General features: G+C 39.0%; 1 protein-coding gene across 2 annotated transcripts in view; it reads right to left on the bottom strand.

The window, feature by feature from the left end:
* The window catches only part of SLC22A9 (solute carrier family 22 member 9), a 55,217-nt gene extending 30,525 nt beyond the window's left edge, over positions 1-24,692 (bottom strand). The window contains exons 1-7 of one of the 2 annotated variants that reach the window (XM_063642360.1): positions 24,031-24,588; positions 23,251-23,354; positions 20,412-20,566; positions 20,148-20,316; positions 18,440-18,563; positions 10,058-10,176; positions 529-547 (exon numbers count right to left, since the gene is read on the bottom strand). In XM_063642360.1, the coding sequence (XP_063498430.1) occupies positions 529-547; positions 10,058-10,176; positions 18,440-18,563; positions 20,148-20,316; positions 20,412-20,566; positions 23,251-23,354; positions 24,031-24,432 (1,092 nt within the window). In that variant the 5' untranslated portion in view covers positions 24,433-24,588. Of the gene's footprint in view, positions 1-528; positions 548-10,057; positions 10,177-18,439; positions 18,564-20,147; positions 20,317-20,411; positions 20,567-23,250; positions 23,355-24,030 lie in introns of those variants that run through there. The other variant, XM_055294164.2, reaches the window with a different exon arrangement.
* Positions 24,693-24,968: the final 276 nt, after the last annotated feature.

Genomic DNA, 24,968 nt, shown 5'->3' with positions numbered 1-24,968 from the left:
CACAGAGTCTTGCTGATTGCTAGCACAGCAGTCTGAGATCACGCTGCAAGGCGGCAACCAGGCTGGGGGAGGGGCGCCCGCCATTGCCCAGGCTTGCTTAGGTAAACAAAGCAGCCAGGAAGCTCGAACTGGGTGGAGCCCACCACAGCTCAAGGAGGCCCGCCTGCCCCTGTAGGCTCCACCTCTGGGGGCAGGGCACAGACAACCAAAAACTCAGCGAGAACCTCCACAGCCTTAAATGTCCCTGTCTGACTGACAGCTTTGAAGAGAGTAGTGGTTCTCCCAGCACGCAGCTGGAGATCTGAGAATGGACTGACTGCCTCCTAAAGTGGGTCCCTCACCCCTGAGCAGCCTAACTGTGAGGCACCCCGCCAGTGGGACAGACTGACACCTCATTCAACCAGGTACTCCTCTGAGACAAAACTTTCAGAGGAACTATCAGACAGCTGAATTTGTGGTCTCACGAAAATCCGCTGTTCTGCAGCCACCGCTGCTGACACCCAGCCAAACAGGGTCTGGAGTGGACCTCTAGTAAACTCCAACAGACCTGCAGCTGAGGGTCTTGTCTGGTAGAAGGAAAATTAACAAACAGAAAGGACATCCACACCAAAAACCCATCTGTACATCACCATCATCGAAGACAAAAAGTAGACAAAACCACAAAGATGGGGAAAAAACAGACCAAAAAACCTGGAAACTCTAAGAAACAGAGCACCTCTCCTCCTCCAAAGGAACGCAGTTCCTCACCAGCAACGGAACAAAGCTGGATGGAGGATGACTTTGATGAGTTGAGAGAAGAAGGCTTCAGACGATCAAACTACTCTGAGCTACGAGAGGAAATTCAAAACAATAGCAAAGAAGTTAAAAACTTTGAAAAAAAATTAGAAGAATGGATAACTAGAATAACCAATGGAGAGAAGGGCTTAAAGGAGATGATGGAGCTGAAAGCCAAGTTTCGAGAACTACGCGAAGAATGCAGAAGCCTCAGTAGCAGATGCGATCAACTGGAAGAAAGGGTATCGCTGAGAGAAGATGAAATGAATGAAATGAAGAGAGAAGGGAAGTTTAGAGAAAAAAGAATAAAAAGAAATGAACAAAGCCTCCAAGAAATTTGGGACTATGTGAAAAGACCAAACCTACGTCTGATTGGTGTACCTGAAAATGATGGGGAGAATGGAACCAAGTTGGAAAACACTCTGCAAGATATTATCCAGGAGAACTTCCCCAATCTAGCAAGGCAGGCCAGCATTCAGATTCAGGAAATACAGAGAACGCCACAAAGATACTCCTCGAGAAGGGCAACTCCAAGACACATAATTGTCAGATTCACCAAAGTGGAAATGAAGGAAAAAATGTTAAGGGCAGCCAGAGAGAAAGGTTGGGTTACCCACAAAGGGAAGCCCATCAGACTAACAGCTGATCTCTCAGCAGAAACTCTACAAGCCAGAAGAGAGTGGGGGCCGATATTCAACATTCTTAAAGAAAAGAATTTTCAACCCAGAATTTCCTATCCCGCCAAACTAAGCTTCATAAGTGAAGGAGAAATAAAATACTTTACAGACAAGCAAACGCTGAGTGATTTTGTCACCACCAGGCCTGCCCTAAAAGAGCTCCTGAAGGAAGCACTAAACATGGAAAGGAACAACCGGTACCAGCCCCTGCAAAAACATGCCAAATTGTAAAGACCATCGAGGCTAGGAAGAAACTATAGCAACTAACGAGCAAAATAACCAACTAACATCATAATGACAGGATCAGATTCACACATAACAATATTCACGTTAAATGTAAATGGGCTAAATGCTCCAATCAAAAGACACAGACTGGCAAACTGGATAAGGAGTCAGGACCCATCAGTGTGCTGTATTCAGGAAACCCATCTCATGTGCAGAGACACACATAGACTCAAAATAAAGGGATGGAGGAAGATCTATCAAGCAACTGGAAAACAAAAAAAGGCAGGGGTTGCAATCCTAGTCTCTGATAAAATAGACTTTAAACCAACAAAGATCAAAAGAGACAAAGAAGGCCATTACATAATGGTAAAGGGATCAATTCAACAAGAAGAGCTAACTATCCTAAATATATATGCACCCAACACAGGAGCACCCAGATTCATAAACCAAGTCCTCAGTGACCTACAAAGGGACTTAAACTCCCACACAATAATAATGGGAGATTTTAACACCCCACTGTCAGCATTAGGCAGATCAACGAGACAGAAAGTTAACAAGGATATCCAGGAATTGAACTCAGCTCTACATAAAGTGGACCTAATAGACATCTACAGAACTCTCCACCCCAAATCAACAGAATATACATTTTTTTCAGCACCACACCACACCTATTCCAAAATTGACCACATAGTTGGAAGTAAAGCTCTTCTCAGCAAATGTAAAAGAACAGAGATTATAACAAACTGTCTCTCAGACCACAGTGCAATCAAACTAGAACTCAGGATTAAGAAACTCAGTCAAAACCGCTCAACTACATGGAAACTGAACAACCTGCTCCTGAATGACTATTGGGTACATAATGAAATGAAGGCAGAAATACAGATGTTCTTTGAAACCAACGAGAACGAAGACACAACATACCAGAATCTCTGGGACACGTTCAAAGCAGTGTGTAGAGGGAAATTTATAGCACTAAATGCCCACAAGAGAAAGCAGGAAAGATCCAAAATTGACACCCTAACATCACAATTAAAAGAACTAGAAAAGCAAGAGCAAACACATTCAAAAGCTAGCAGAAGGCTAGAAATAACTAAAATCAGAGCAGAACTGAAGGAAATAGAGACACAAAAAACCCTTCAAAAAATTAATGAATCTAGGAGCTGGTTTTTTGAAAAGATCAACAAAATTGATGGACCGCTAGCAAGACTAATAAAGAAGAAAAGAGAGAAGAATCAAATAGATGCAATAAAAAACGAAAAAGGGGATATCACCACTGATCCCACAGAAATACAATCTACCATCAGAGAATACTACAAACACCTCTATGCAAATAAACTAGAAAATCTGGAAGAAATGGATAAATTCCTCGACAAATACACCCTCCCAACACTAAACCAGGAAGAAGTTGAATCTCTGAATAGACCAATAACAGGTTCTGAAATTGTGGCAATAATCAATAGCTTACCAACCAAAAAGAGTCCAGGACCTGATGGATTCACAGCTGAATTCTACCAGAGGTACAAGGAGGAACTGGTACCATTCCTTCTGAAACTATTCCAATCGATAGAAAAAGAGGGAATCCTCCCTAACACATTTTACGAAGCCAGCATCGTCCTGATACCAAAACCTGGCAGAGACATAACCAAAAAAGAGAATTTCAGACCAATATCCTTGATGAACATTGATGCAAAAATCCTCAATAAAATACTGGCAAACCGAATCCAGCAGCACATCAAAAAGCTCATCCACCATGATCAAGTGGGCTTCATCCCTGGGATGCAAGGCTGGTTCAACATACGCAAATCAATAAATGTAATCCAGCATATAAACAGAACCAAAGACAAAAACCACATGATTATCTCAATAGATGCAGAAAAGGCCTTTGACAAAATTCAACAATGCTTCATGCTAAAAACTCTCAATAAATTAGGTATTGATGGGACGTATCTCGAAATAATAAGAGCTATCTACGACAAACCCACAGCCAATATCATACTGAATGGGCAAAAACTGGAAGCATTCCCACTGAAAACTGGCACAAGACAGGGATGCCCTCTCTCACCGCTACTATTCAACATAGTGCTGGAAGTTCTGGCCAGAGCAATCAGGCAGGAGAAGGAAATAAAGGGTATTCAATTAGGAAAAGAGGAAGTCAAATTGTCCCTGTTTGCAGATGACATGATTGTATATCTAGAAAACCCCATTGTCTCAGCCCAAAATCTCCTTAAGCTGATTAGCAACTTCAGCAAAGTCTCAGGATACAAAATTAATGTACAAAAATCACAAGCATTCTTGTACACCAATAACAGACAAACAGAGAGCCAAATCACGAGTGAACTCCCATTCACAATTGCTTCAAAGAGAATAAAATACCTAGGAATCCAACTTACCAGGGATGTGAAGGACCTCTTCAAGGAGAACTACAAACCACTGCTCAATGAAATCAAAGAGGATACAAACAAATGGAAGAACATTCCATGCTCATGGGTTGGAAGAATCAATATCGTGAAAATGGCCATACTGCCCAAGGTAATTTATAGATTCAATGCCATCCCCATCAAGCTACCAATCACTTTCTTCACAGAATTGGAAAAAACTACTTTAAAGTTCATATGGAACCAAAAAAGAGCCCGCATCGCCAAGTCAATCCTAAGCCAAAAGAACAAAGCTGGAGGCATCACGCTACCTGACTTCAAACTATACTACAAGGCTACAGTAACCAAAACAGCATGGTACTGGTACCACAACAGAGACATAGATCAATGGAACAGAACAGAGCCCTCAGAAATAATGCCGCATATCTACAACTATCTGATCTTTCACAAACCTGACAAGAACAAGAAATGCAGAAGGGATTCCCTATTTAATAAATGGTGCTGGGAAAACTGGCTAGCCATATGTAGAAAGCTGCAACTGGATCCCTTCCTTACACCTTATACAAAAATTAATTCAAGATGGATTAAAGACTTATATGTTAGACCTAAAACCATTAAAATCCTACAAGAAAACCTAGGCAATACCATTCAGGACATAGGCGTGGGCAAGGACTTCATGTCTAAAACACCAAAAGCAATGGCAACAAAAGCCAAAATCGACAAATGGGATCTCATTAAACTAAAGAGCTTCTGCACAGCAAAAGAAACTATCATCAGAGTGAGCAGGCAACCTACACAATGGGAGAAAATTTTTGCAACCTACTCATCTGACAAAGGGCTAATATCCAGAATCTACAATGAACTCAAACAAATTTACAAAAAACAAACAAACAACCCCATCAAAAAGTGGGCAGAGGACATGAACAGACACTTCTCAAAAGAAGACATTTATGCAGCCAAAAAACACATGAAGAAATGCTCCTCATCACTGGCCATCAGAGAAATGCAAATCAAAACCACAGTGAGATACCATCTCACACCAGTTAGAATGGCCATCATTAAAAAATCAGGAAACAACAGGTGCTGGAGAGGATGTGGAGAAATAGGAACACTTTTACACTGTTGGTGGGACTGTAAACTAGTTCAACCATTGTGGAAGTCAGTGTGGCGATTCCTCAGGGATCTCGAACTAGATATACCATTTGACCCAGCCATCCCATTACTGGGTATATACCCAAAGGACTATAAATCATGCTGCTATAAAGACACATGCACACGTATGTTTATTGCGGCACTATTCACAATAGCAAAGAGTTGGAACCAACCCAAATGTCCAACAACGATAGACTGGATTAAGAAAATGTGGCACATATACACCATGGAATACTATGCAGCCATAAAAAATGATGAGTTCGTGTCCTTTGTAGGGACATGGATGAAACTGGAAAACATCATTCTCAGTAAACTATCGCAAGGACAAAAAACCAAACACCGCATGTTCTCACTCATAGGTGGGAATTGAACAATGAGAACTCATGGACACAGGAAGGGGAACATCACGCTCCGGGGACTGTTGTGGGGTGGGGGGAGGGGGGAGGGACAGCATTAGGAGATACACCTAATGCTAAATGACGAATTAATGGGTGCAGGAAATCAACATGGCACATGGATACATATGTAACAAACCTGCACATTGTGCACATGTACCCTAAAACCCTAAAGTATAATTAAAAAAAAAAAAAAAAAAAAAAGAAAACTTCAGGCCAATATCCCTGATGAACATCAGTGCAGAAATACTCAATAAAATACTGGCAAACTGAATCCACCAGCACACAAAAAACCTTATCAACCCCGATGAAGTTGGCTTCATCCCCAGATGCAAAGCTGGTTCAACATAAACAAATCAGTAAATGTAATTTATCACATAAACAGAACTAAAGACAAAAACCACATGATTATCTCAATAGACACAGAAAAGGCCTTCAATAAAATTCAACATCCCTTCATGTTAAACACTCTTAATAAACTAGGTATTGAAGGAACATACCTTAAAATAATAACAGCCATTTATGACAGACCCACAGACAATATCATTCTGAGTGGGCAAAAACTGGAAGCATTCCCATTGAAAACTGGCACAAGACAAAGATGCCCTCTCTCACCATTCCTATTCAACATAGCATTGGAAGTTCTGGCCAGGGCAATCAGGCAAGAGAAAGAAATAAAGGGTATTCGAATTGGAAGAGAGGAAGTCAAATTGTCTTCATTTGCAGATGACATGATCCTATATCTGGAAAACCCATTGACTCATCCCAAAAGCTTCTTAAGCTGATAAGCAACTTCAGCAAAGTCTCAGGATACAAAATCAATATGCAGAAATCACAAGCATTTCTATACACCAACAACAGACAAGCAGATAGCTAAATCATGAATAAACTCCCATTCACAATTGCTATAAAGAGAATAAAATACCTAGGAATACAGCTAACAAGGAAAATGAAGGACCTCTTCAAGGCAAACTACAAACCACTGCTCAAGGAAATCAGAAAGGTCACAAGCAGATGGAAAAACATTCCATGCTCATGGATATGAAGAATCAATATCGTGAAAATGGCCATACTGCCCAAAGCAATTTATAGATTCAATACTGTTCCCATTAAACCACCATTGACATTCTTCAAAGAGTTACAAAAATCTATTTTAAAATTTATATGGAATGAAAAAAGAGCTCATATAGCTGGGACAATCCTAAATCTAGGCTACACTATTCAGGACATATGAATGGGCAAAGATTTCATGATGAAATCACCAAAAGCAATAGCAACAAAAGCAAAAATTGGCAATGGGATCTAATTAAACTAAAGAGCTTCTGCACAGCAAAAGAAACTATCATCACAGTGAAAAGGCAAGCTACAGAGTGGGAAAAAATTTTTGCAACCTATGCATCTGACAAAGATGTAATATCCAGTCTACAAGGAACTTAAATTTACAAGGAAAAAACCAAAAAACCTTGTTAGAAAGTGGGCAAAGGACATGAACAGACACTTCTCAAAAGAATACATTCATGTGGCTAACAAACATATGAAAAAAGCTCAACATCACTGATCATTAGAGAAATGCAAATCAAAACCACAATAACATACCATCTCACACCAATCAGAATGGCAAATATTAAAAAGTCAAGAAATAACATGCTGGCAAGGTTGAGGAGAAACAGTAATGCTTTTACACTATTGGTGGGAAGGTAAATCAGTCTGACTACTGTGGAAGATGGTGTGGTGATTTCTCAAAGATCTAAAACCGGAAATACCCTTTGACCTAGCAATTCCATTACTGAGTATATATGCAAAGGAATATACATCATTCTGTTACAAAGATACTTGCACACATACATTCATTGCAGCACTATTCATAACAGCAAAGACATGGAATCAACGCAAATGCCCATCAATGATAGACTGGATAAAGAAAATGTGGTACATGTATGCCATGAAATACTATGCAGCCATAAAAAAATGAGATCATGTCCTTTGCAGGGACATGGATGAAGCTGGAAGCCATTATCCTCAGCAAACTAATGCAGGAACAGAAAACCAAACACTGCATGTTCTCACTTATAAGTGGAAGCTGAACAATGAGAACACATAGACACAGGAAGAGAAACAACACACACTGGGACCTATTGGGGGTTGGGTGCAGGAAAGGAGAACATTAAGAAAAATAGCTAATTCATACTGGGCTTAATACCTAGGTGATGAGTTGATAGGTGCAGCAAATCACCATGGAACATGTTTACCTGTGTAACAAACCTGCATATCCTGTACCTGTACCCCAGCACAGTCATTGTCTTCATCTACTCCCTGATTTATTTTGGTCATTTGAAATATTTACAATATTTCTTTGTTGAATTTCTCACTTTGTTCCTCTTTTTTTTTTTTCAGATGGAGTCTCGCTCTGTCGCCGGGCTGGAATGCAGTGGCACGATCTCGGCTCACTGCAACCTCCGCCTCCCGGGTTGAAGCGATTCTCCTACCTCAGCCTCCCAAGTAGCTGGGACTACAGGCACGTGCCACCACACCCAACTAATTTTTGTATTTTTAGTAGAGACAGGGTTTCACTATGTTGGCCAGAATGATCTCGATCTCTTGACCTTGTGATCTACCTGCCTCAGCCTCTCAAAGTGCTGGGATTACAGGTGTGAGCCACTGCGCCCGGCCTGTTCATCCATTTTTATCTTGACTTATGTGTGCATTGTTATGGTAGCTATTTCTAATTTGTTATCACGTTACTCATATATCTCTATGGTCAGTTTCTGGGGATTTTTTCGTTCCCTTTTGAGTCATGTTTCTCTGTTTCTTCATGTTCTTTGAAGCTTTGCATTGGTGTATGCACATTTGAAGAAACAGCTCCCTCTCCCTCTCTTCCCAGACCAGCTTTTATAGGGAAAGACCTTCACCAATCAACCCAAATAGAGATTCTAGGGGCCTGTCAAACCTTCTCTGTAAGATGTCTTATCTGTATTTGTGTGTGTATATTTCTGATCAAAAGATCTACAGGTTTCTGTTTTAAAATATCTTGCAATCTCTGGCTCCCCGTGGTGTCTGTCTGCTGTACTATGAGTTCTCTGATGCAGCAGGATGACAGTCAGATGTTTTTTATCATGTTTTGTTCCTAAGATATCTGGAGTATCTGGAGTCCCATTGGCATCCTGGGTGGGAAAGACAAAAACACATTTCCTGGGCATCTCCCTGAAAAATTAGAATGTTGGACACATACTTCACTCCCTTGCCTCCCACCTGAGGGAGAAATCTAAAATTGCCCATCTTATTTTTATTGCACTGAGCTGTACCAGTCACAGATTTTCTTTGTGCTCACCTTCTATTCAGTGACCCAAACATCCAAATATGCAAGTTCCATAAGTGCTCTGAGTGAGGTGAGACAAACACCAGTTCCTCACACAGTGTGTCAAAAGGCCCAGATGTGTATGAATGCTCCACTCCTTCCTTTTCTATGAGGGAGCGGTCATAGGCCAGGGTGTTCTCTCTTGGCACTGAGCTGAAACAACTTTGGGAAGGGGTTGTCATGGGTCAGGTGAAATTACTCTTCTTACCCATTTCAGTGCAACCGTTCTTGGGTTTGTGTTCATCTATGGTTTTACAACATCTTGCCTCTGTTTTGGAAATCTCATAGGGGTATTTGGATTCAATCATTGTTAAATCAATGTTGCTGTGGGGAATTAACAGGTAGGACTTCCTATTTATGATTTTTCTGTGCTTGCGATCATGTCCTAGTGTTTTAGAGGTTTTTATGTACCCTGATCTAAATTACATATCAAAATATGGAAATATTCATTGAGCTGTATATATTTGTGTACAAAATTCTCTTTGTAATTTTTTTTTTTTTTTTTTGAGACGGAGTCTTGCTCTATCACCCAGGCTGGAGTGCAGTGGCCCGATCTCGGCTCACTGCAAGCTCCACCTCCCGGGTTCACGCCATTCTTCTGCCTCAGCCTCTCCGAGTAGCTGGGACTACAGGCGCCCGCCACCATGCCCGGCTAATTTTTTTTTTTTGTATTTTTAGTAGAGACGGGGTTTCACTGTGGTCTCGATCTCCTGACCTCGTGATCCGCCCGCCTCGGCCTCCCAAAGTGCTGGGATTACAAGCGTGAGCCACTGCGCCCGGCCTGTAATTTACCTCATTAAAACTGGAAACAAACATGTTAAGAAACTTCAAGCCAAAGTATATACTGTAATTGAAGTTCTCAGCGTTGGTGTCCAGTGATGAGCCTGTTAGGGTGTTGTGATAAACAAAAACTATTGCATAAATTAATTCCCTGTCAGTCTTTTCACAACTCTTTTACTACATTCAAACACAGCAATTCTCTTTACAGCTTTCTTATCTTTTATGTGCAAATCTGTTTCCTCAACATGCTATACTACTTGAAATGAGAACAAGATTCATGTCTCCAGTACTGTAACTTACCCTCAAACACTGCATGAAGCTTACCTCGTAAAGGACAGGAGGGAGATCCTTTTACATATGTTGGGCATGTGCAGCAATTCACACAGAGAAGGTTTGTTTTTTTGTGCTGCCTCCAGTTCTTTTTTCATGGTGGATTTCAAAATCTTCAACAATAGCAGAAACAATAAACTGTACAGTTGTCAGAAAAGAGTAGGCGCTGTAAGGGCACTGGTCAACCCACAGATGAGAAGTGAGATGACAGCTCTTTCTGTCTGGTGGAAAATATAAGCCTTAAAATGCAATGATATGTGTAAAAATGATGTGAAAAGTGAACTAGGATGTTAAAGCAGCTTCCAGGAAATTAAGTATCAAGGATACTTTAGACAAGAGATCCAAGTGGCTGCAGAGCATTGAAAAGGGTATGTATGTTAGAGAATCAGACCGTGATGGGGACCGAATAAAGATTACAGTCCAAATGAAGGCCAAATTGGATTATAGTCCAAAGCTCCATGTGGACCACATGCGCCCCAAAGACATGGACATTAGTTCTCAGCTCACTGCCCTTGGTGAAAAACAGTTTGCCTCAGAAAGCAGCAAAATTTCCTGAGAGAACTCATTTTGGTTCTTGGCTCAGAAATACTGAAGGTTGGGGAAGGAGGGGCTGCTTTCTCCCTAATCTCATGCTTCCATGAGGAACAACTCTCAAAAGAGACAATCCTGGCCCTTCTGTACATACCCTCAGCTACCCATAAACAACTGAGTTATTTGATTGGTGAGTGTGGGAGAATGCCTATGGCATTCTCAAGTTCCCAGAACACTTTTAGAAAGAGATCACATTCAGGTCTGCTTTCTGGGCTGCACCCTATATTTATCAGGTTAGGTTTTGTACCTGTTAAAAAAAACTGGGACAGGTAAATTCAATTATGGAATGAAGCATGAGAAATAATGTTGATGGTAGGTATTGAAAGTCACATCCTCTATTCCAGTTCTCATAGTAGTAAAAAAACCTAAAATTTTTGATCTTCATGTTCCTAACCATTTTAAATATCTCTGGGTTATATGTGATCTGGGCAGAGGAGATGTATGTTATTTACTGGGCTTCCAGACCCATAAGACTGGAGTAATTAATGGATTGATATTGATATAATGTGGAGCCGCTTTAGGTTAGAGGGTTGTCTAGAACAGGTGCATTAGGAAACCCGTGAGATGGAGGTTAAAACAGGACTAAGATCAGACGTTTATGAATAATCATTACAAAATAATAAATTCAAATTTAGGCAATATTAGGTATCCAGTCATGTATAAAATCCATTTTCCATACCAAGCTTCAATTGCATCTCACAAGCAATGCTCTCTTTTTTCCCTGGGAAACTGATGGGACCATCAGTTGCCATTTAGTTTAATAACGCATCATTCTTTTTTGATTCCAATGCTCTTTTATTTGTTTTTTGTTTTTTACTTTCCAACTTTTATTTTAGGCCCAGGGCACATGTGCAGGTTTGTTACATGGATAAATTGTGTTTTGTGGGGGTTTGGTGTATACATTATTTCATCACCAAGTTAATAAGCACAGTACCCAATAAGTAGTTTTTCTGATCCTCACCTCCTTGCCTCCTTCCATCTTCCACCCCCAAGTAGGCTCTGGTGCCTATTATTCTCTTCTTTTTGTGTATATATACAAAGCTCCATTTGGACCAATGTTTAGCTCCTACATATAAGTGAGAACTTGCGGTGTTTGGTTTTCTTTTCCTGCATTAATTGGCTTAGGATAATGAACTCCATCTCTATCCACGTTGCTGCAAAGGACATGACCTCTTTTTTGGCTTCTTAGTATTCCATGGTGTATATGCATTACATTTCCTTTACCCAGTCCACTGTTGATGGACATTTAGGTTGATTCCATGTCTTTGTCATTGTGAAAAGTGCTGTGATGAACCTACATATGCATGTGCCTTTATGACAGAAAGACTTGTATTTTGGGGGTATACACCCAGTGATAGATTGCTGGGTCAAATGGTAATTTTATTTTCAGTTATTTGAGAAATCTCCACACTGCTTTCCACAGTGCCTGAACTAATTTACATTTCCATCCAAAGTTTTTAAGTGTTCCCATTTTTCTGCAGTCTCACTAGCATCTGTTATTTTTTGACTTTTAAATAATAGCTATTCTGACAGGTGTGAGATTGTATCTTATTGTGGTTTTGATTTGATTTATCTAATGATTAGTGATGTTGAGCATTTTTTTCATAAGCTTGTTGGTGGTGTATATGTCTTTTTTTGAAAAGTGTTTGTTCGGCTGGGCACGATGGCTTACGCTTGTAATCCCAGCACTTTGGGAGGCCAAGGCAGGTGGATCACTTGAGGTCAGGAGTTCGAGACCAGCCTGGCCAACATGGTGAAAACCCATCTCTGCTAAAAATACAAAAATTAGTTGGGTATGATGGCACAAGCCTGTAATCCCAGCTCCTCAGAAGGCTGAGGCAGGAGAATCGCTTGAACCCTGGAGGTAGAGGCTGCAGTGAGCCAAGATCGTGCCACTGCACTCCAGCCTGGGTGACAGAGAGAGAATCCATCTCAAAAACAAACAAAACAAAACAAAAACAACTGTTTGTTCATGTCCTTTGGCCATTTTTTATGGGGTGTCCTTTTTTAATTTGTTCATGTTCCTTACAGATTCTGAATATTAGGCCTTTGTTGGATGAACAGTTTGCAAATATTTTCTCCCATTCTATAGGTTTTCTGTTTATACTCTTCATTATTTACTCTGTTGATAACTTTTGTGGAAAAGCTCTTTAGTTTATTTGGTCCCGTTTGTCAACTTTTGTTTTTGTGGCAATTGCTTTTGGAGTCTTTGTCATGAGACCTTTGTCAGGGCCTTTGTCCAGAATGGTATCTTCTATGTTTTCTTCTAGGATTTTTATAGTTTTAGGTCTTAAACATAGGTCTTTATCTTGACTTGAGTTTTGTATATGGTGAAAGGAAGGGGTTCATTTGCAATCTTCTGCATATGGATAGTCAGTTATCACACCACCGACTGAGTAGGGAATCCTTTCCCCATTGCTTGTTTTTGTCGACTTCATTGATGAACAGATGGTTGTAGAGGTATGGCATTATTTCTCAGTGCTCTAACCTGTTCTATTGGTCTACCTTTCTGTCTTTGTACCAGTACCATGCTGTTTTGGTTACTGTGTTCTTGTAGTATGGTTTGAAGTCAGATAGTGTGATGCCTACAGCTTTGTTCATTTTGCTTTGGATTGCTTTGGTTATTCAAACTCTTTTTTTTTGTTCCATATGAATTTTAGAATAGTTTTCTCTATTTCTATAAAAAATGTCTTTGGTAGTTTGATAGGAACAGCATTCAGTTTGTAAATTGCTTTGGGTGTATGGCCATTTAAACAATATTGATTCTTCCTATCCATGAGCATGGAATGTTGTTGCATTTGTTTGTGGTCATCTCTGCTTTCTTTCATCATTGCTTTGTAGTTCTCATTGTAGAACTCTTGCCTCCCTAGCTAGCTATATTCTTAGGCATTTTATTATTTTGTGTTTATTGTGAATGAGATTACATTCTTGATTTGGCTCCCAGCTTTAATGATGTCAGTGTATAGAAATGCTACTGATTTTTGTACATTGATTTTATATCCTGAAACTTTGTTAAAATTGTTTACCAGATCAAGGAGCTTTTGGGCTACAACTACAGGGATTTGTATGTATAAGATCATATTGTATGTGAAGAGAGATATTTTGACTTCCTCTCTTCCTATTTTGTGGCTTTTTATTTCTTTCTTTTGTCTAATTACTCTGGCTAGGACTTTGAATACTATGCTTAATAGAATTGGTGAGTGTGGACATCCTTGTCTTGCCTGGTTCTCAAGGGGACTGCTTCCAGGTTTTGTGCATTCAGTATGATCTTGGCTTGGGTTTGTCAATAGATAGCTCTCATTATTTTGAGGTATGCTCCTTTGATGCCTAGTTTGTTGAGGGTTTGTAATATGAACGATGTTGAATTTTATTAAAAGCCTTTTCTCTGTCTATTGGGATGATAATGTGTTTTTTATTTTTAGTCTGTTTTTTTTTTTTAATTTTTTTCTCTGCCAGGTTTTGGTATCAGAATGAATCTAGTCTTGTAGAATGAGTTAGGAGTCTCCCTGCCTCAATTTTCTGGAATAATTTCAGTAGGATTGGTACAAGCTCTTCTTTACGTGTCTGGTAGAATTTAGCTGTGAATCCATGTGGCTCAGGGATTTTTCTGGTTGATTGGCTTTTTATTACTGATTCAGTTTTGAAACTCGTTATTGGCTTATACAGGGTTTCAATTTCTTTCTGATTCAATCTTGGGAGTTTGAATGTTTACAAGAATTTATCTATTTCTTCCAGGTTTTCTAGTTTCTGTGCATAGAGGTGTTTGTAATAGTCTCTGAGTGTTTTTTGTATTTCTGTGGTGTTGGTGATAATGTCACCTTTGTCATTTCTAATTGCATTTATTTGAATCCTCTTTTTTTCTTTATTAGTTTAAGAAAGTCTATCCATCTAATGTGTTCTTTCAAATTATCAATCTTTGGTTTCGTTGATATATATATATATTTCTTTTATTTTTTTATTTTTTTATTGTTATACTTTAGGTTTTAGGGTACATGTGCACAATGTGCAGGTTTGTTACATATGTATCCATGTGCCATGTTGTTTTGCTGCACCCATTAACTCGTCATTTAGCATTAGGTATATCTCCTAATGCTGTCCCTACCCCCTCCCCCCACCCCACAACAGTCCCCGGAGTGTGATGTTCCCCTTCCTGTGGCCATGAGTTCTCATTGTTCAGTTCCCACCTATGAGTGAGAACATGCAGTGTTTGGTTTTTTGTCCTTGCGATAGTTTACTGAGAATGATGGTTTCCAGCTTCATCCATGTCCCTACAAAGGACATGAACTCATCATTTTTTATGGCTGCATAGTATTCCATGGTGTATATGTGCCACATTTTCTTAATCCAGTCTATCGTTGTTGGACATTTGGGTTGGTTCCAACTCTTTGCTATTGTGAATAGTGCTGCAATAAACATATGTGTGCATGTGTCTTTATAGCAGCATGGTTTATAGTCCTTTGGGTATATACCCAGTAATGGGATGGCTGGATCAAATGGTATTTCTAGTTCTAGACCCCTGAGGAATCGCCACACTGACTTCCACAATGGTTGAACTAGTTTACAGTCCCACCAACAGTGTAAAAGTGTTCCTATTTCTCCACATCCTCCCCAGCACCTGTTGTTTCCTGACTTTTTAATGATGGCCATTCTAACTGGTGTGAGATGGTATCTCACTGTGGTTTTGATTTGCATTTCTCTGATGGACAGTGATGATGAGCATTTTTTCATTTGTTTTTTGGCTGCATAAATGCCTTCTTTTGAGGAAGTGTCTGTTCATTTCCTTTGCCCACTTTTTGATGGCGTTGTTTGTTTTTTTCTTGTAAATTTGTTTGAGTTCATTGTAGATTCTGGATATTAGCCCTTTGTCAGATGAGTAGGTTGCAAAAATTTTCTCCCATTCTGTAGGTTGTCTGTTCACTCTGTTGGTAGTTTCTTTTGCTGTGCAGAAGCTCTTTAGTTTAATTAGATCCCATTTGTCAATTCTGGCTTTTGTTGCCATTGCTTTTGGTGTTTTAGAAATGAAGTCCTTGCCCACACCTATGTCCTGAATGGTATTGCCTAGGTTTTCTTGTAGGATTTTAATGGTTTTAGATCTAACATTTAAGTCTTTAATCCATCTTGAATTAATTTTTGTATAAGGTGTAAGGAAGGGATCCAGTTTCAGCTTTCTACATATGGCTAGCCAGTTTTCGCAGCACCATTTATTAAATAGGGAATCCCTTCTGCATTTCTTGTTCTTGTCAGGTTTGTGAAAGATCAGATAGTTGTAGATATGCGGCATTATTTCTGAGGGCTCTGTTCTGTTCCATTGATCTATGTCTCTGTTGTGGTACCAGTACCATGCTGTTTTGGTTACTGTAGCCTTGTAGTATAGTTTGAAGTCAGGTAGCGTGATGCCTCCAGCTTTGTTCTTTTGGCTTAGGATTGACTTGGCGATGTGGGCTCTTTTTCAGTTGCATATGAACTTTAAAGTAGTTTTTTCCAATTGTGTGAAGAAAGTCACTGGTAGCTTGATGGGGATGGCATTGAATCTATAAATTACCTTGGGCAGTATGGCCATTTTCATGATATTGATTCTTCCTATCCATGAGCATGGAATGTTCTTCCATTTGTTTGTATCCTCTTTTATTTCATTGAGCAGTGGTTTGTAGTTCTCCTTGAAGAGGTCCTTCACATCCCTTGTAAGTTGGATTCCTAGGTATTTTATTCTCTTTGAAGCAATTGTGAATGGGAGTTCACTCATGATTTGGCTCTCTGTTTGTCTGTGATTGGTGTACAAGAATGCTTGTGATATATATATATATATATATATATATATTTTTTTTTTACACCTCAATTTCACTCAGTTCAGCTTTGATTTGGTTACTACTTCTTTTCTGCTAGCTTTGGGTTTTGTTTGCTCTTGTTTTTCTAGTTCCAATAGGTTTGAGGTTAGGTTGTTAATTTGAGATGTCTCAAACTTTGTGATGTGGGGATTTAGTGCTATAAGTTTCCCTCTTAACATGTGTTTAGCTGTGTCCCAGAGATTCTGGTATGTTATATCTTTGTTTTCACTAGCTTGAAAGGTTTTCTTGATTTCTGCCTTAATTTCTTTATTTATCCAGAAGTCATTTAAGAGAAGGTTGTTTAATTTCCATGTAATTTTATGATTTTGGGAGATCTTCTTCATATTGATCTCTCTTTTATTGTATTGTGGTCCAGGAGTGTGGTTGGTTTACTTTCTTTCTTTTTTTTTTGAATTTGCTGAGGATTGTTTTATGGCTGATATGTGGTCAATTTGAGAGTATGTGCCATGTGCAGATGAGAATAATGTATATTTTGCTGTTGTTGGGTGGAGTGTTCCTTAGATATCTGTTAGGTCCATTTGGTCAAGTGTTGAGTTTAGTTCCTGAACATCTTTGTTAGTTTTCTGTGTCTACAATCTGTCTAACACTGCCAGCGGGGTGTTGAATTCTCCAGTTATCATTGTGTGATTTATCTAAGTCTCTTTGTAGATTTCTAAGAACTCATTGTATGAATCTCGGTGCTCCAGTGTTGGGTGCATATATATTTAAGATAGTTAAATCTTCTTATGGAATTGAACCCTGGATCATTATGTAATTCTCCTTTTGCATTTTTTGATCACTGTTGGTTTAACGTCTGTTTTATCTGAAATTGGAATTGCATCCCTTGCTCTTTTTTTGTTTTCCATTTGCTTGTTAGATTTTTCTTTATCCTTTCACTCTGAGCCTATAGGTGTCACTGCATGTGAGTGTCTCTGGAAGTCAGTATACAATTGGGTGTATTTTTCTTTAATCCAACTTGCCACTCTGTGTCTTTTAAGTGTGATGTTTTACATTTAAGGTTAATATTAATATGTAAGGATATTAAGATGCTTGCTCTTAATCCTCTCCTTTTTCAATAAAATAAGAGAAAATGTATTTTTATTGTCCCCAGTAGCATTTTTTCCTTTCCTGTATCATTTCCAATATTTGGATTTAAATCTGTCCATTGATATTCTCTGTCATAGCAAAAGCTTCATTCAGGCTCTTACCTTGTCTTACTCTGTTATTCATGATCTAGTATCATTTGTGCATACCACATTTTAAGATTAATACTTTATATATGTGTATAACATGGATAATATTTAACTTAAAGATCCATGACAGCATTTATCTTAAAGATCTGGGGTGGATTAAAATGAGAAAGACTTCTCACAGGCATTTCCACTTAGTCATGCTTTAGGAACTTATAGTAAGTAAGTATAATGAAACTCCAGACAAATAGGGATTTGGATGGATATGGGCACTGCAATATTTCCAAGGAAGAATGGAATCTGGCATAGGTAGTGCCTCACTAAATGTATCATGAATGGAAGAATGTATGATTGAATGAATAAATAAGTGAACCTCTTTATGTTATATTCTGTTTGCTCACTAACCCTCCCGCTGGCTTTACTACCCTGAAAGAGACCCACAGAATAATAAATGGGAAGGAATGAACTAGTTTTGGTTACTTCCTATTACACAGTTAGAATGAGTTCAATGCAAAATCTTTACGGTAGTTAATACTTTGTGCCTCTGCCTCCATTGAGTAAAATATCTGTGTCTCATCCTTTTAGCAACAGCATATTCCCCTTCAATGTTAACCCAAACAATATTGAAGCCCATTAAAAATGATAGTGAGGTGATACAGCCCATAACCATACCTGTGTTTCTCTCCTTTTTTTACCTTATGGACACTGCTAAGTATTGATGACAAGTTATGTCTTCCCTACATCCCATATCTAGCTCCCATCCAGCTCACCTCCAGGGTTAGGGTGTCTCTGGCATTCTTCATTCCACTCCTGTGTGCAGCTTTTCTAAGTTCCTTTAAGCCTTCCTCTGGTTTATTGTTGATAATAAGCCACCGAGCAGACTCTAGCAGCCAACTGACCAAGGAAGAGAACAGAGGGGCAGTTGACTTTCACTTGCTCATTTCTTACATTAGTTTTTTCTTAAGATGTCTTCTCCTTCCAAGCTAATATCCACCACTTGTTTGGTTTTACCAGGAAATGTAAACTCACATTCTCTTTGACCATAGCTAGGAAAATGTGAGATGACTCCTCCATCCAGTACACATTCACTGTTGGGAATGCAGACTTGGAATCATATTGGCTCCTCTCTTACTCAGCAAATTTACCTTGGAGCTCCTGACACTGCAGCATGAAGGACCATCACTTGTACAGATAGATGCCTGCCAAGGTCCTAGTGAGGTCATAACTTATGTCTATTCTTAATGTGTTCTTTTCCCTAAAATAAAGTCCCTCAAATAATTTATGCACGCTTAAGGCCTCATACAACTAGAATCACTCCTGGTCATATCATCTGTGAATAATCTGGACATATTAACAAGTTACTTACCTAAATATTCCTCAGTGTTCTCATCTATGTAATGGGGAGACTATTACCTTGTAGGGCTGTTATGGAGATAAGATAAATGAATGGATAAGCCTGACAGGGGGTTTGCTTACTTTTCTATCTGAACTCTTCTCTCTGTATTAAACCTGTAATCATCTCTCTAAGGTGAAGTCCAAATAGGTGTCTTTCACTGAACTGGCCTTTTTAAGGGGAGAGTATAGTTAACCATCTATAAGTGTTTGCAAAGCTAATAGAAGGAAGATGGAACACTGACAAATGAGGTAAATTATTCATTTTGCCTTAATATTTTAATTGAAGAAACCATGCAGCTCTTTCCTTAGATAGTAATGAAAGCAAATTTGCTGCACCTTCTTTTCATCCAATATCACCTACAATAATTAAGAAAAAAAATCCCAAACTTCTCCATCATGTATTTTTTTCCAAGGATATATATAAAAACATAGACTACCATGGAAGATAGTTCCTCAAATGTTTTCCTGTATTGGGGAAAACATTTTTATAATAATTCTGTTTCCATAATATTTGTTAAGGCGAGGATATCCGGGGACACTAAGAAGTCCCAGGCAATGATTCATTGCTATTCGCCATCTCATGGGTTGCTGGTTTTAGCAAATGAAAACACAGTGGCCATGGATACATTTGAATTTCTATTAAGCAGTAAAATGTTTTAGTATAAGCATGTCTCATGCAATATTTTGGACATAATTGTATTAAAAATTATTCATCCCTTATCTGAAATTTGAATTTAATGGGACTTCCTATGTTTTATTCATTTAAATAAAAAAAACTCTCAGGTGAATGAAATTTCATATAAACAATAAATGATTTTGAGTAAATTATGTCTCTTACAATATTTGAGATATAATTTTAGAGAAATATTTGTTGGTTACCTTATGTTGAAATTTCATTGACTGTCCTCAGTTTTATCAGGAAACTCTATGTGTTCTGCTTCTTGTATTGCACATGAAGCACAGATTATGAGAGGATGTGCTCTCAGGTTTACACAAAGAACAAAAAAAAAATTCAGGTGTCTAGTTCCATGTACATTTTCATTCCAGTATCTCATTAAGACAAAAGAAGAAACAAACTCATACCTTGAGGTCAGAAAGATCACAAAGTATGGTACAGACACCACCAGCTGGAGGATATGCCAGTCTCGAATGGCAAAAGCCAGCCCTGCCAGGGTCATAAATGCAACACCAGAAGTACACATTCCCAATGTAATTCCCATGGCCTGGAATCTGTGTGTTGCCCACTCGGCTACTGGAATTAAAAACAGATAAGGCTTTGACTTCAAAGGTGGAGTTTCAATTTCAAAGTCACAGTTTGGGAAATGTGGATCCAAAGTGTTGACTTACTTAACATAATAGTATTTGTTATGAGGCTCATTGCAGCAATCCCAGACAAGAAGCGTAGTGAGCAGTAAATGAGGAAGGTGGGAGCCAAGGCTGCACAGGTGCCAACAATGGCTACCTGGAGGTAACACCATCTGAGCACGAACCTTCTCCCAAACCTGAGAAACAGAAACAGGTTAGATAATGGGAACAATAACAACAAGTGGAAAAACTTAGCAAAGAGAAGGCACACTTTGAAACTTAAAAGATGTTTAACAAGTGAAACTTTGCATTCAAAGCCTTAAAGAATCAGTAATCAATGGCAGATCTCAGGCAAAATGTTCCCTGTTTCTAAATAAATACCAAGTAGATCAAAGCTTATTTTCCAATCTCTTAGCAGTATATTTTTGACACCAATTGAAACCACATAAGACAGGGTGGAATACTGGACATTTTAAAATATCAGAAGTCCCTTGTACTAACACACAGTGTACTAATAACAGAATGTGTCTCCTATGTACTTTGGCATAGTAGAGAGCCTGAGCAGGGCATAGCCTGTAAGCCGTCTAAATCTAGATGTAGAAGTCTAGGACAGTGCAGGCTATGGGCATACGAATGTGAAAGGAACATCCATAGAACAATACATCAAAGTTGCTGAAGTGTTGCAGGGGAGGGCAAAAAAAAAAAAAAAAAGAAAAGAAAAAGGGAATTTAGTGTTTTACTGTTTTCTGGGAAAGGAGTCCTCTCTGTAGACAACTGGAACAATATAGCCTGTGGTGAGGCAGGATTTCAGCTCTCACCAATGTCACTGGCATTGTATCAAAGGTTTTAGCTACTGCTGGAAAGAGATTAAAAGGAAAAAATAGAAAATTAATGATTTGAACTATTCCACCTTGCAGATGATATGATCAAGTTGGGAAATTTTAAGGAATCCATAAATTGCTACTAGAACTAATAAATTTATCCAGTTGACAGGACGTAAGTTTACTATGAAAAGTTAATTATCTTTACATATATGTACATAATTTACATGTAAATGATCTTTACATATGAATTAGAAATAAATTAATAGCCGGGCGCAGTGGCTCACGCTTGTAATCCCAGCACTTTGGGAGGCCGAGGCGGGCGGATCACGAGGTCAGGAGATCGAGACCACGGTGAAACCCCGTCTCTACTAAAAATACAAAAAATTAGCCGGGCGTGGTGGCGGGCGCCTGTAGTCCCAGCTACTCGGAGAGGCTGAGGCAGGAGAATGGCGTGAACCCAGGAGGCGGAGCTTGCAGTGAGCCGAGATTGCGCCACTGCACTCCAGCCTGGGTGACAGAGCGAGACTCCGTCTCAAAAAAAAAAAAAAAAAAAAAGAAAAAATGCATGACTTTTATCATAAACTACAAAATATTGCAAAGGGAAATTAAATAAAAATCTACCTTAATGAAGAGCAATATTTTATTTATAGATCAGAAAATTCAATATTTAAAAAATGTCAATCTTACCCAAACTGCTATTTAGATTTATTGTAATTCCAATAGAAATCTAAAGAAAACTAGATTTCTCCCTTTTCTCACATCATAATGTAGGTCCTTGTTTTTGACTTTTACATTGGTGGAACACTGTAGTATGTAATCTTTTTGTTGGTCTTGTGGTACCTAACCAAATGGTTTTGATGTGAATTCATCTTATTGCAGACAGTACTTTATTCATTCCCTTTGCTGTAAAAATTCATTATGTGAATATCTGCTTATTTATTAACCTATTATTAATGAGATTATAGATTATTTCCAATTTTAAGATATCATAAACAGTTGAGTGAGTTATTTCAAAACAATCAGTTTGATCGTAGCCTACTCTTCATGTAATCACATAATATTTCCTCTTAGGTTTGTGAGAAATATCAAAATCCTTAGGTTATCTTGTCCCTTCATCTTCAGCTGATTCTCCACTGTCATCTCCTGCCTGGCATCTCCTACCCCTTCTTTTACCACCCTGTGATCTATTAAAATTGGTCTATCTGCATTTTCCCAGGACAGTATCACAGAGGACTGGGTGACTAACTATTGGAAATTAACCCTCTGACTCTTAGCTCATTCTACATTCCATATCCTGTCATATATTCAAGGTTCACATTTTCAGGTGAGACACCAGAAGACATGATGTTGGTGGATGGCAAGGGGCACTTCAAGTCCCTCATCACCATCAGGGGAGACATGGTTGGGTGATGATAATTGTTCCCTGCCATGTCAGGAGACAAACAGCAAGGTGAATACCCCAAACTTCTCACACCACAGACTGTGATAGTATTATCCTTGGATTACTTACCTCACATGGTTCTAAAAAGCTGTTTTTGCAAAGACAATAATCAAGTTTCTACACATAATTTTTCAACACACCACCACCAATACCTTCAAATATCTGCTACAGGTTTTAGAGGAATGCATGCTTATCACACTTGGAACTATGATGTAATGACCATTCTTTGGGCACAAGCCATCAGCTCACAGTGTCCAGGTGGGACTGGACCTGGTACTCTTGGCCAAGGCTGAATCCTATGTGATGAAATATCTTCCTTTCTATTCCCTTAGTTAACTCTTTCTCATATTTCTAAACCACATGTTGTGGTACCTTCTCTCTAAACGCTGTCTTGAAACACCCCCAGTTCACATGGAGATATCATTTCTGTGTCCTGCATACAGAGCTCAAATTTTAAAAATAGCGCTCAGAACACTGATTAAAAATTTCCTTTTCTGTTTGGGGATCAAGGCAGCCTCAGGAGAATGTAATTTGCCATAAGTAATTCTAGATGAAGTAATGTTTCATAAGTTGATAAAAATGTCCTTAAAGAGAGCTGTGATCCATACGCACTCACCTGTCTGACAAATGACCGCCTAGGATGCCTCCCACCATCATTCCAGCCATGAATACAAATTTAGCCACTGAAGTCAGTGATTGAGAGTCACATACCAGATCCCACTGGAAGAGAAGGAAGCCAGCACATCACTGCTTATTACCCCTCAGTGTAACTTGGTCAAAACTTCTTAGCATGATCTGCAAGTTTCCTAATATTAAGTCTCTAACTTCCTCTGTAGCTTCCTTTTTCAGCGTTGCCTGACCTTTATTATTCAGGTCTCAACTTAAACATAACTTTCTCTTGGAAGACTTTCTTAAACCTACGGGTTTTTATTTCATACTAAATGGTTCTCAAACTTGACCACATGGTGCAATCACTTGAGGACCTTTAAAAACTTTTAGATACCTAAATTTCCCCCTTAGACCTTCTCATATGATTGTTTTGCGGTATACTCTGGGCATGGAGGCTTTTCTCAATTTCCCAGATATTTCTAATTTGCAATGACAGGCTGAGCATTAGTGACCTAGCAGAACATTTTAACATATTATATATAAATGCTTGTTTAAACTTTGGTCTTCCCATGACTTAAAGCATTATAATAGCAGGATGCCTTCTACTTTGGAATTCATTACTCAAAATGTATAGGTGTCAGACATTTAATAAAGAAGCAATTAGTATTTGCTGAAAGAATGAAGACTAAGCACCTACATGTGACTAAAGGCTGGAACCATGATTATTACTTGTGTTATTCTAAACACCCAGGTCACGTACTCATGAGAGGAGAACAGAGCCTCTTACCTCAGTCACGATGGTAGATGAGAAGGAGCTTCTGTCGTACACCCAGCCATCCACGCAGGGCTCCATGTCTGGGTCACTTGTGTTGGGGAAGGTCCCATTCAGGTGAAGGAGCTGCCACTGGGGATGAACAAAGCGACGACACTTCTCTGGCCTCATGTTTGAGTCCAGTGGGATGGAGATTCTCAAGAGTGTATCCTGGCTGAGGGCCCCAGTGTCATTGTCAGAGACAGTGTCATTGTCCAGGATGTGGACCCAGCAGCGATGACCAGGTATGAATGCAGTGAAGTTCTCCAGCATAAAATGAAGGTATGCAGCGACAGTGAAGATTGAGAGAAAAACAGTCTGAAGGATCTGGAATCTCCACAGGTCACCAGCGTGACCCAGGAGGTCCTGAAAGGCCATTGAAGCTGAACAGTTGATCCCCAAGTGGAGGCAAAATGACTGTATCCAGAGAAGTTCAAAGAGAGAAAATGTTCTCTTTCTCTAATCACACTAAATGTGTGTTGATCCTGACCCCACTCTCTTCTTGACGACTGTGCCTCCCCTCTGCAGCAGGACCAGTTTCCTCAAGTCGTTTTGGGGTCAGATAGGTAGCTGTTTTCTTTAAAGTCACGTAAGAAATAATTTGCTCAGATACTCCCAATTGTTACAATGAAATGTGTATAAAGTTCTACTTTTTCATGTCTTTAGTAGCTCCCAAAATCAGCATTGGACTTTGGTCTACACATTTTCTGTAAACAAACTAAAATAAACCTGCTACATGGTATGCAGTCATTCCAGGAAGCATAATTTTGGCGACTCAAAGGTGAGGTGCTTTTTTACTGCTCTGAAAACAACAGAAGGCAAGTTTTTCCTTGTTAAGTACCAATTTTTGATTAAGAGTTAACCTAAAAAAGTTGAAGTTAAACTAAAATAAGGGTACTATGGTGCAATCCTTT

This window comes from Symphalangus syndactylus, chromosome 1, assembly GCF_028878055.3.
Source record: "Symphalangus syndactylus isolate Jambi chromosome 1, NHGRI_mSymSyn1-v2.1_pri, whole genome shotgun sequence".
Lineage (NCBI taxonomy): Eukaryota > Metazoa > Chordata > Mammalia > Primates > Hylobatidae > Symphalangus > Symphalangus syndactylus.
Note: the sequence above shows the minus strand (reverse complement) of the source record. Positions and strands in the feature narration are given on the sequence as shown.